This window comes from Magallana gigas, chromosome 6 (genome assembly GCF_963853765.1).
Source record: "Magallana gigas chromosome 6, xbMagGiga1.1, whole genome shotgun sequence".
In the NCBI taxonomy this organism is placed as follows: Eukaryota; Metazoa; Mollusca; class Bivalvia; order Ostreida; family Ostreidae; genus Magallana; species Magallana gigas.
The window spans coordinates 38,460,289-38,473,157 of record NC_088858.1 but is presented as its reverse complement, the minus strand read 5'-3'; the positions used below and the strand labels follow the sequence as shown (position 1 = coordinate 38,473,157).

General features: G+C 34.6%; 1 protein-coding gene across 2 annotated transcripts; it reads left to right on the top strand.

Annotated features, from left to right (window-relative positions):
• The first annotated feature begins 2,157 nt into the window (after positions 1 to 2,157).
• LOC105339982 (uncharacterized) lies at positions 2,158 to 9,234 on the top strand. 2 transcript variants are annotated; one of them, XM_011445798.4, is made up of 2 exons: positions 2,158 to 3,405; positions 6,582 to 9,231. In XM_011445798.4, exons 1-2 carry the CDS (start codon positions 3,336 to 3,338, stop codon positions 7,706 to 7,708), a joined length of 1,197 nt encoding a protein of 398 aa, XP_011444100.3. In that variant the 5' UTR covers positions 2,158 to 3,335; the 3' UTR covers positions 7,709 to 9,231. The 2 variants fall into 2 exon arrangements, with proteins under 2 accessions (XP_011444100.3, XP_065943801.1); XM_066087729.1 differs by lacking the exon at positions 2,158 to 3,405 and adding an exon at positions 5,940 to 6,060 and having other exon boundaries at positions 6,582 to 9,234.
• The last annotated feature ends 3,635 nt before the right edge of the window (positions 9,235 to 12,869 follow it).

The window sequence follows — 12,869 nt, the reverse complement described above, 5'->3', positions numbered from 1 at the left end:
AAAATTCGTTCAGTGTTAGTCCTTTTTGAAACTGGATATGACAGGAAGTAAAAGAAAAATCGATTCACTGCTCAAAGTAGACTGGGGGATACAATACTTGGTATTTACCGAGCTGAACGCTATCCAACCATAAATTAGCTAGTCTATGAAACTTTGAACGTAAAGTCAAATACAGGAATGACAAAAGTTTTATTTGGCTTTGAGCTTACAACTATAGGTTCTAGTATGCCAAGTTAACCCTATTATTCGAGAAATTCTAAGAAATTTCCCTAATAACATTGTGCAACAACAGTGATCATACGTAAATATGTAGACGTTATTAAAAGATGATGGATGACAACGTAACTGAAGTCATAGCACGAAGAAAGAGATACAGTAATACCGATGGCCTTCATATAGAACGTTGCCCTACAAATCGTCCATCGGAAACTTTTTGCCATTTCACAGAGGACATTTTTACACCTTGGAAGATGTTTCCAATGATTAGTTGGATTTTCAAGGCAGCAGGACATGAATAATTTACGTATTGTTCTCACGGGGCATCCACGTAAAGTGTCTTTATCCTGTAACCCGCTTATTCGTCAGGAATGCTTAAAGCCATCTGCTGCCTTACTGTCTAATTGTAACATCTTGGTCACCCCATTCCCAAGAGGCTTTATTAAATTCCATTACGACATTTTTCTCAGTCTTTCGGTTAGTTATTAGTTCCGCGGAATAGATCGATGCACCCAAAGAACTTTTATAATCTTTTTACATTTTTGGTTCTTTTTAAGCTTTTACGTATCGACATTTGGGAAAGTTCATTTATGATTCATTTGCCCTACAAATGGATGGAATAAGATTTCTGTGTTCATCGATGTTTTGTTTAATGCGGTGGAAGTTAATGGCAACTGCAATGTGCACATAATTCTCGTCCGTTTACAATACCCAAACTATACTGGCAAACTCTTCCCACTAAATACGGCATCTAAATGGATCTTGGTATTTATCTTAGAAATCAATGTTTATTTTATTACATAGACGAACTTGCATTGGTTCTTGAATTTAAATGAAAGAATTGAAAATTGACACATTGGGTTGCGACAATATTGTGGTGAAAGGGTTAAGTTGTCTCGTTGCTTTCTGCTTGTGATGCTGGGAACTAAACTGCAATACTCTATTTTTTAAAAATTAATTTGGCTTTTCTTTTTTTCTTTTTGTAATTTATTTTTTTCAGTCAAGCTTTGAATAATCTCAAAATTATAATTTTTAGCAATATATTAAAGATAAAATCCTTATATTAGACTTTAAAAAATTCATGACAATTTAAAAAATGCTTATCCTCCTATAATTCAACAGGAATATCAATTTGTAGAAAATGCACTTGGCTAATGGCAACGAGCAATACGCACCAAAATCAAGAAAAGCACAAAAACAGAAAAATGGTACATGCATGTATATGTATCTTTAAGCCCATTTATTTCCACACGGCTTGTTTATGTACAAAAACAAATGTACCCAGTATTAATATGATGATAAAAATTAAAAGACACAATTTCAAAGCAATTTAACAGATTCGAAATGAAATCCTGGTTTCTGATTTCTTGCCTACCTACTCCGAGAGGATAAAAACCGGCATTATTCACTCATCAAAATTCCTAACATGTCAGGGTTTATTACGCCAGCAACAGTTTTCGGGGTTTTTTTTACGTTTCATCTAATTTATTTTAGAGCTGATCATAGAGATATCGCTATCGAATTAATGTCGTTTTCTTCCCTTTCATTATTATCGGTTGTTTGACCGTCCAAATGTCAAACGTCGAGAATTGGCGGGAATTAACCAACGAAATAAAACGGTGATGAAAAAAACTTGGGTGGTAGGAAATTACTGCTGCCATTTGGTGTTTTACTGATCATATCTATTTGATTATACTTCTTCATCTTCTCATTATAAAACTCTCTCTCTTCTCTCTCTCTCTCTCTCTCTCTCTCTCTCTCCAACCTACCAACCAACCAACAATAAAAATAATCAATATTGTTTTGAAAAATTTCTTTCTTATTTTTATGTTATTGCCTTTTTTAGTTATGGAATATAAATTATTGAAAAAGCTTACGATCTATTACACAAAGACAACTATTGCCAATAAATCGATGGTGTGAATGTGATGCTGTTGCGGCCCACAATGATTGAACATCATTTCTTTTGCACAATTCAGTGAAATATCATGGATGTGACATTTAATCGAAAACTTCATCATTTTCTGTAATGTGTATCTTGAGGAATTACTTGTACCGGTATGTCCACAAATGAGAGTGTTACGTAATACGGGTACTGTGGCATTTCACGGTGAGGAATCAATAAAATGTGCCTTGGTTATCTTGGATCATCCTTCTGCGTTTTTGGCCACAAAGCAAATGCAAAGTTGTGACAGAGACTGAATAGGTTTTAATATTTAAAAACCTATTGATTTTTTACGTGAAAATGAACACGATTGATGGAATATTTAAGTTAATTTCACGACAAATGCCCGACTTTCACCGTTTTATTATTAACGGTAGTATCTTGTATTGAGGTAATATTTGATCATTCGACAAAGGAAGTCATTTAGTTTGCGGGACGGTAAGTTGTGGCACTTTGGCTAGCGCTATTATAAGCAAAGCAGGAAAACAGCCGTCATCTGAAGATCTGGCTACGGCGCCAACCGAGTTCTGGAGTCAAAGGCGCGCGCTCCATTGTTGGGGACACCGGTTCTATAGATGTCGCCGGCTGTACTTATGTTGCTCACAGATGACTCGTTCCGTGTTTGAAAAACCACAGACCCGTATCATGATTTCAAACCTCCGCGAATAGAAACAAAGAAGATAGCCCGGATGAATTTTTGTTGTCAAGAAAAGCGAAATCATATACATGTATAGATTAGTTTTCGATGTCTGCAGATTGTTCCTTTGAGACAATATATTCACAGGAGTATTAATTTGATGACATCGTATCGGGAGGAGGTTCATGCATGGAGCCAATCAGAAGGTTCGGTACATTTCTTTTGGGAGTTTTAGTTAAGTTAGGCATAGCTGGCCGAAACTTCGTCAAAATTTTCTTCCAGAATTGGCATTTTGTCACCACAGCATCGAGAACGGCTAACAGTTAATTTCATTGACATCGTGACGACAGATGAACGTTTGACTGGGCGACATTATAGAATTAAAAGACAATCAGAGAGAAGCAATACTGGCTGTTCATGAGAACTTGGCGCTCAAAATGAAATGAGAAATCTTTGCAACAAAATGATAACTGGATAGAAGAAATCTTTTGGAACTCAGTCGTGATCTGCTGATATAGAAGTGATTTGTTAGAGAATATGGGGACCATTCATTGCAATACTGGTTGTGACAAGGGAGATGAGGGGATTCAACCTCCAGAAACTCCAGGTAAGAACTACTGAGTCACGTTCTTGTAGAATTAGGCTTAGTCACGCGTGTGGCACACCCAAATTACTTTAATACGTTACGTAGTAAATTTACGTAATTTACTAGTAAGAGTTAATACTGCATGTAAGATATATTCCTACATGTACGTGAATTATTTCTAGTACAGTGCGGTTTCTACGGAACAAAGAAGTGATTTTTCACAGTTCTTGGTGAGGAAAATGCTTGGCGGTAACGGGAAATGGTGAAATATGGAAAACTGTTGACAATAAATTCATTACTATCTAGAGTGGATTCTGACAGTTGCTGCAAAGCAGAGATTTATAAATTCTCGTGTTACAGATTACAGAATATCCACACGTGGATAATGTCTTATATTATTTAGGTCAATAACTTCTTTTAGGCGTCCATGGAGCGTCTTTGTATTAACATAGATCACAGCATTATACAAAGAACATAGTTGTAAGCAGAAAGTAAAATTAACTGTTCTTAGTTTTAGTTTAACATCGACTTAGCTTTCAAAGAGATTCCAAAGTTCGGGATAAAAGGTTAAACAGTCAGTGCGATGTACAGAGAAATATATGAACATGGCCTCCCTGAACATTTTATATATATATATATATATATATATATATATATATATATATATATATATATATATATATATATATATATATATATATATATATATATATATATATATATATATATATATATGTATGTATGTAGTAATAGGGACGTATGTAGTATGTACATGCAAGCTCATGGTAGTAAATTAGAAAAATTATCTTTTCTTTTTAAGTGAAAAAATAAAACAAAAAAATCCCCTTTTTGCCATGAGCAATATCTGGATATCAAAACCTAATTTGGCTGCTTAAAGTGCTTCTACAATGAAATTGTTTTTTTGGAGACATGTTCCATGCATATTGTTAATACCCGTACAATAGTATGCAGGCATTCTCGTTCTCTTGAGATATCGACCCAGCTATTAATGAAAACTTGATTGCTTGTAGTAAATAGAAATGGATGACATATCTTGTTCCTAGGCAAATATGTCAACACTGTTCTGCTTTACTCTACACACCATTGACTGAAATCATATTCAGAAAATGTCGATAAAGTACACTATATAATACGGCCAGCCAATATCATACCCACATTAATAAAAATATTTGAAATGGGGCGTTAAAGGTACAAACAAAATATTACTCTCAGTCTATACCATGTAACAATCTCTCTCTCTCTCTCTCTCTCTCTCTCTCTCTCTCTCTCTGACACCCTTCAATCGTATCTATCGTTGTTCATCCTCTTACGTTCATTTTCGGTAGATTAATTAATGTCATGATAATTCAATGATTATTTCATTTTAAAAAATTCCAATATCGCATGTTCTGATTGACTTTATTCAATATATATTTATTATTCTGTCATTTTCGTTATCACACGGCTACGCGTAAATTTCCACATTCTCTCATTCCCGACTGATAAATTGATTTAGACAGCAATTTACCGAATTAATTTCTGAGCGTAGGAAACGCTAATTGCCAAATAAATCTACCTCGCACATAATAGATTAGAATTTTTGCGTAAATTGCGTTTTAATGTCACGTTTATCAAATATTCCATCGTAATAATGAACATTACTTTTTTAATCTAGCAAGATTTATTAATTTTTTCTCAATATTTCATTTTACTTAATATTTATTATCAATTTAAATGTTGGATATTAAATACGATACTTGCTACCGTGATTCACTCTGTAGTTTGCTTTTTACAAATTGGTTCTGCATACTAATTTGTCTCATTATGTAAAAGGAGTTTTGCCCCAATTTTCTCCTCGATACACCGCACGATCTCATGTATTGCATGTGTCAACTTATAAATAACCATTGAACGAATGGACGTTTACCATACTCCATATTAATAAAGTCGACAGAGTGATTAGCCATTTGTCACATAAATTCACTTGATTTTTGTCGTACCATTCAGCAGCAAAAATTACAAAAACATGGAAATAAAAAAAAATAGACAGATGCTGTAATCAAAGATAAAGTTATCCTAGACATATCGGGTTTTTATGTGCCGAGAAGAAAGCAAATATATGTGTTTGATATTTTTACTCGTGTAAGAATCCATGCATTAATGAGAATATTGGAAGGTTTTAAAGTGCAGCCAAGGGACAAATTCACGGAGGCATCACTAAGCGCCTATAGAAGCATCCTTGAACCTAGAGGAAGAGCACTCACAATACTTTGATCAGAGCTCATTCATTTTTTAACAGTTTGTTGCATCTAAGGGTGATCAGTGGATGATAATTATGAATAATTTTATTTTGATCATACCTTCATATTGATCATTTTTAGTTTTTTTTTTTCTGTCGAGGGCAAGCAAGTACAACATCATTTCCTTTATTAGCTTGCCCAGCAAAAAGACTATCAATGATGGAAATGTTTCCGTTGCATAAATTTTTGTGTGTGTTTACACAGCGATCATCAAACCTTGCAGGCATAGAGTGGTTCAAGGTATACATGCCATCATTCTAAATGGATGACAATATCAGGAATTTACACATCAGCTTTGTGATTAAACATAATCTGACCAGTTTTACGATGTTGACGCAACTACAGTTCAACGAGTGAAATACAGTAACACACCCTGGTAATTATTCTGAATTTCCCTTGGTGAATGAAGCAAAGCCATATGTATGGGGTGTTATGTCGCCCTCTGCCTTTGGCATCGGGCAATACTAATGCTAATCCATGGCTTATCTGTGACGGGATGATAAAACCGCGTTCATTCATTCATTCATATGCACAGTGTAGCTTTACTAGGTTTTTTTTCAACAAGTACAAATAATGTATTTGTTGAAAAAACTTATCGTTTAAAAAAATATCTTTGTCGATGTAAGTTTTAACAAATACTATAACAAATCTTTATTTGATAAAAAATACCAGATTTTTTAAGTAGCCACGTAGTCCGCAGGCATAATCATATTTATATAGTGTACATTTGTAATTGGTTATCTTGTGAATATTTTTTTTTTAAAAACTTTAAAAAGATTCCTCGAAAGGACGTAAATTGTAGATATCTAGACTATAAAGGATGAAGGGATTTTGCTTACTGTGGTTAACTTCTACAATAGTCATCTTATTTATTCATGCCTATATATCTTGTTTTAGATCTAGAGGAACCAGTCATCAATGAAATAGTCATGTCGGGAGAAAAAGAGGCGCCTACGGTAGAATCGTACAGTAAGCTCTTCTCGTGGTTAATACAGATGTCAGAAACAGACGATGAAAACGATAACTCCCCAAGAACCAAAAACGGAGACAACAAGAAAAACAATCAGTGGCGCCAGCTTTTGAATCAAAATTCCAGCTCGTTCGAATCGCACTGCAGTTCGGAGCCTCCATACTGGGGCGGGATGTTTATATCGTCTGCTTCCGAGGACATTCCCGAGGAGGATGACAGCAACATGCCGTCAAAGCAAAGCAGTTTTGAGGTGGAATCTTTCCAAGAGCGACCTAGTAGGGAATTTCAAGAATCGAAATTAAGGGTGCCAGTTCGTCGTGGGACGTTAGTGAAGCAAAAATCTGTGTGCGACTCTCAATACAGCGAAAGTGACTACGCCGAAACGCGATTCGACGTGCCGCAAATACAGATCGAAGAAAGTGACAGTTATCCGGTCGACCTGAAAACTAGAGAACTGAATTTGCTTCGAGCAAGACTTCAAGATATACAAAATAAAAAATCAAGACAAAGAAACGATTTTGTCAAGCAGAAATCTGAATCTTGCGTCGATCGAATTTACCGACATGACCAGACGTTTTTGAAAAGACGACGAAAAGCAGCGGCTTCATGTGACAATATAAACAGAAGAGTTCTAAAAGTGCCAAGCATTCAAACACAGAACAGCGAAGATGACATCACAGAGTCTTTCTGTGAAGCAGACGATCAGAAAAACGCGGAGACAATTCCTCTCCAAGATTTGTCGGAACTAAACGATACGATTGAAGCGGACATTGCAAGTGTGAAAAACCGGAAGAATGGATTCCGAGAAAGAGTGTCGGAATTCTGGAGCAAAAGTGTCGGAAGCATGATTGGAAAAGGCGCGCGCTCCAAGCCGCGGCCTTTGACGCGAAAAAGTAATAGCTTATTTACAGTCCAACCCAGTATAGATTCCCAAATTATGAGAGACGACCTGAAACGGAATTTTTATACCGAAAAAATTCTTGATGATAAATTGCTGGATGGAAATATTGCCGATATTTTGTTTGCTGTCGATGCAATTTGGCCAAAGGCATGATTTTTGATGACACATACCGGTAAAGATATGTGATTTTTGCAATAGACAACGGTAAACGAAGAATTATATCAACGCGCTGAATAATTACTTCTTAATTTATCTGTCTCCAGCTGTTATTTGATTTTTACATGTGAATTATATTTCATTCAATTCCCGCCGAATATTTACTTCATTTCTTTTCCTTCAAGGTATGATATATTTTTTATATTTAGAGAATTCTGTTATGTTTTCAAAATGATTAGTATTAAAGTCACAGTTATGATTGTGTATTATAAAATCGTCTCTTATGGGTGAATATTGAATTTGAATATTATCATTATGTATGATAACTAAGCAGGTTGTAATTGAAAGATCCAACAACGCATCAGATTTGCTTGACTTTGACAATATTTCGTGTTTGCTATTGCTTGATCTAGTTATATAACTTATATAATGGACTATTTTTAAATATTTATAGAGTCTGGAAGCAATGATGCAATTTTTGAAAAAACCGATTTAATGACATTTGTTGAAAGTGAGCAGATATTTCAACCCTTTTAAAGATTAATGATATTCCATTCCGCGGCTTGAATTCTCGGAAAAACGACAAGTTTGATGTCAATTTACATTTTTGAATAAGTTTGTAAATAAAAACCCAAAAATCAATGCCATGCAGAAACACTATATCTCTTCTGCAATTACACGTAAAAAATCAATTTAAAAATTCGAGGATCCAAAATCTTTTGGTATACTAGTATACCGAGATTTAAAAAATTGTGTACGTTTTCAGACGAGGTGCAAAAATCACACCATCGTGTTTTTGAATTATCATCAAAAAGGCAATCTTCATCTAAAAAAGTTAGAAATAGATGAAGACTAATAAAAATCCAAACAGGTGCAATTCACAAATCATTAAGTGTAGAATTTATGGGTTACTCTCCTATTTCCAATTGTCAACAGAACTTAACACGCTATTTTCTACCTCTTGTCGACTAAAACTAGCAGATGACTCCTGATACAAATTATTCTCTAATCCGGGAAAAAGCTCGTAAAACATCAGGATGCAGTGTGTGCTATTTCTGAAATAACGTCATGACTTCTAAATTTGTTCTTATCTCTTTTTCTTTTTTCTGTCCGGTATCTGTTCTCAGTCCACCTGCCGAGTCGGTTAGCCAGAAAGATAAAGCTATAGTGCCATCCCAGCACAAAATTTTTTTTCCAAAACAAGAAATCGATGACAGGTATCAGACTCCAGGGATTCTCTCTCACAATCGACCGGCGACACGGATCTACCACACGAGGAAACGGCCGTGATTATGCTACCAGTACATCAGGTTAATTAATTAAATTCCCCTCCCCTTTTTTCTGGAGATCAATACTTACTAGTCTCGTAGAAATCGAAACCAGGCTGCAGATGACCAATTCAGTTCAATTTCAATTCATTTTTTCTTTACAAACAATATAAATGTTACAAAAGGTACCACATAAATAAACCTGTTTACATAGTTATATACAAACAATCTGAATGTCCACAGCTGACTCATTTTGCTTTTGGAGAAAGATCTCAATAAATTTTGTTTATGAAAATTCATAGTCTTTTTTTTAAATAAAGAGTTGGTATTCGTCAAGAAATTACAAAACTTTATGATATTTGGTTGGACATAGTGTTTTCTTGCAAAAAAATCATTTCTTATTGAAGATAATACATTGCATTCTAACAGGTAATACAATTCGCCTCCAATATGGTTATTATTACACAGATTGTAGATTCTTTCGTGACGTTGTAAATTATTCCAGAGACCAACCTCTATATGAAGACGGTGATTACTTGTTCCAAATTTCACAAGAATATTTCTTTATCTAGGTATTGCTTTTAAATATCTATACCTAATTCCTTTACTTGAGTTGATATCACTGCACCATTTTTTCAAAAACTGATTTTTTTAAACCTTTGATGAATTGAAGCACTCATCCACTTGTCCTTCTCATAAAAATCAAGTTGACAGTCAAAAGGTAGTTAAATTTTTAATTATATAATCGAATTCTTCTAATAATAGTATTATTAGACCAAGCACAAAAAGCAATGTACGGTATTATTATAATACCGTACATTGCTTTTTGTGCTTGGTCACAAAAATGTCTTTTTTTCGCCTTACAGAATGATCCCGATCTTAAAATAAAATACCAAGATAATTCAATTCTTTGACAATTTCTATAACTTCGGCATTAAATTCAAATGTATGTTTAGGAGCGGGTTCTTTCGAAAATATAACAATTTTGGTTTTAAAATTAACTTGGAGTTTCATGTTTCGCAGTACACAAACAATTCGCTTAGAGTACTAGTATGTTGAAGATCACTCAGGGTGTCATCTATACTATCTATACTACTATATTGACTCGAATTTTTGGTCTTTAATACCGATAAATCGGAAGAATACTGTCTTTTGTTTTACAGATTCTAAACGTCATTGGTTCCTTAAAATTACCAATTTGTTTTTATTTTTTCTCAGTTAAGCTTCGCTAATTAATAATGAACGAAATTCTCAAAAAATCCCGGAAATCATCTGGATTTTTCAATCTTACACTTGCGCAATACATTCACGCTAATGGGATCTTTAGTTTATGTTTCTACAAATATCATATTAGCATGAATAAACTCAGAAAAGAAAATACAAATACGGGTAAATTTTCATTGGAAATTTGCTTTATATTCTGTTCATATATATTAATGATTTCTCATGAGAGAAAGTATACATTTCAACTAAGTACTTACTTTTGTCTTCGTGATGACAAAAAATATTTGATTACATGCAAAAAAATTAACATTATATTTCTTAGGAGAGTGGAGATAGAATATGTTTTATCGTAAAAATGAATAATGTCCTACAGACCAAGTTTTACGATTATTATTATTACATTACATTATTATACTTTCATGTTAAATACTGAAATCTGATTGGTTTAGACGCAGTTGGTAATCCTTTCTATTAACCTCTGCATTAGCAACACACTTGGCAACGGGTGACACTATATAAATAGTGCCTGTTTGGGAGGGTAACTGTAGAAATTGACACCCCGAGAAAACCGAGGGGTGTCAATTTCAACAGTTACCCTCCCAAATAGGCACTATTTATTTTATTATACTGAATGTCTTTATTTGAAAGAAAATTTTATTGCTTTTATATAGAAATGAAGTGAATTCTATGGCGAACCGTACGCGCATAATTTACGCGCATGTAACAATTCGTTGTGCTACCCGTTGCCAAGTGTGTTGCTAACGCTGAGGGTAATAGAACGGATTACCAACTATATTTAAACCAATCAGATTTCAGTATTTAACAAGAAAGTATAATAAAACGAATTGTTATACTTTCATGTTAAATACTGAAATCTGATTGGTTTAGACGCAGTTCATAATCTGTTCTATTACCCTCAGCGTTAGCAACGCACTAAGCAACGGGTAACATTACGAATTGTTACATGCGCGAAAATCATGCGCGTACGGTTCGCCTTATAATTTACGTTATTCCTATCTAAAAGCAGTGATGTTTTCTTTCAAATTAAGACATTCGGTATAACAAAATAAATAGTGCCTGTTTGGGAGGATAACAGTTGAAATTGACACCCCTCGAAAACCATTGTCAACTTCCGCTTCGCGTCGGTTGACAAGTTACCCTCCCAAACAGGCACTATTTATGTATTGTTACATGCGCGTAAATTATGCGCGTACGGTTCGCCGCACTATTTATATACGTATGTAGTATCGTCTGCATAGAAAAATGTAAACAGTTTCATAAAAGTACAAAGATTATCTTCAATATCTTTAGAAATACTATCTAAACCACTGATTCAATTTTTAGCTCACCTGAGCTGACAGCTCAAGTGAGCTATTCTGATCACATTTTGTCTGTCGTCCGTCTGTCCGTCCGTCTGTCCGTAAACTTTTCACATTTTCAACATCTTCTCAAGAACTACTTGGCCAATTTCAACCAAACTTGGCACAAATCATCGTTAGGCAAAGGGAATTCAAAGTTGTGAAAATTAAGAGCCACACCCTTTTTCAAGGGGAGATAATTAGAAATAAATCTTCAAAAATCTTCTTCTCAAGAACCAGAAAGCCAGGAAAGCTGAAACTTGTGTGGAAGCATCCTCAGGTATTGTAAATTCAAAGCTGTGAAATTCATGACCTCCGGGGGTAGGGTGGGGCCACAATGGGGGGTCGAAGTTTAACATAGGAATATATAGAGTAAATCTTTAAAAATCTTCTTCTCAGAAACTAAACAGCCAGGAAAGCTGAAACTTGTGTGGAAGATTCCTCAGGTAGTGTAGATTCAAAGTTGTGAAATTCATGACTCCCGGAGGTAAGGTGGGGCCACAAGGGGGGGGGGGGTCGAAGTTTTTACATAGGATTATATAGAGTAAATCTTTAAAAATCTTCTTCTCAGAAACTAAACAGCCAGGAAAGCTGAAACTTGTGTGGAAGCATCCTCAGGTAGTGTAGATTCAAATTTGTGAAATTCATGACCCCCGGGGGTAGGGTGGGGCCACAATGGGGGGTCAAAGTTTTACATAGAAATATATAGAGTAAATCTTTAAAAATCTTCTTCTCAGAAACTAATCAGCCAGGAAAGCTGAACGTTTTGTGGAAGCATCCTCAGGCAGTGTAGATTCAAAGATGTGAAAATCATGATCCCTGGGGGTAGGGTGGGGCACAATGGGGGGTCGAAGTTTTTACATAGGAATATATAGAGTAAATATTTAAAAATCTTCTTCTCAGAAACTAATCAGCAAGATGATTCTTTATAATTGTTAAGACTTTGGCTCCAGGACAATTCTTCGGCCTCACAAGAATATTCAGAGTTTGATGCAGCTAAATATCCCATATATAAACAATTGTAAAGGATCTTTTTGAGAACTGCAATACTCAACATGTGATATGACTATAAAATTGAAGCAGGCAGCTTTTTTTTCATTAGAATCCTTTTGTATTACTGTATTGAGTTATTGCCCTTGATTTATTGATTCTTAATTTTTTTTTTATTAAATGCATCCACTATTAGCCAATTATTGTGATGATTATTTTTATACAATAATAAATATTCAATGTATATAAGTTGTTTTGCATATGTAGTTTTGGGTTAGGCCGGATTATAGTTTGTTTATTTTTGATTTCCAATTTTTA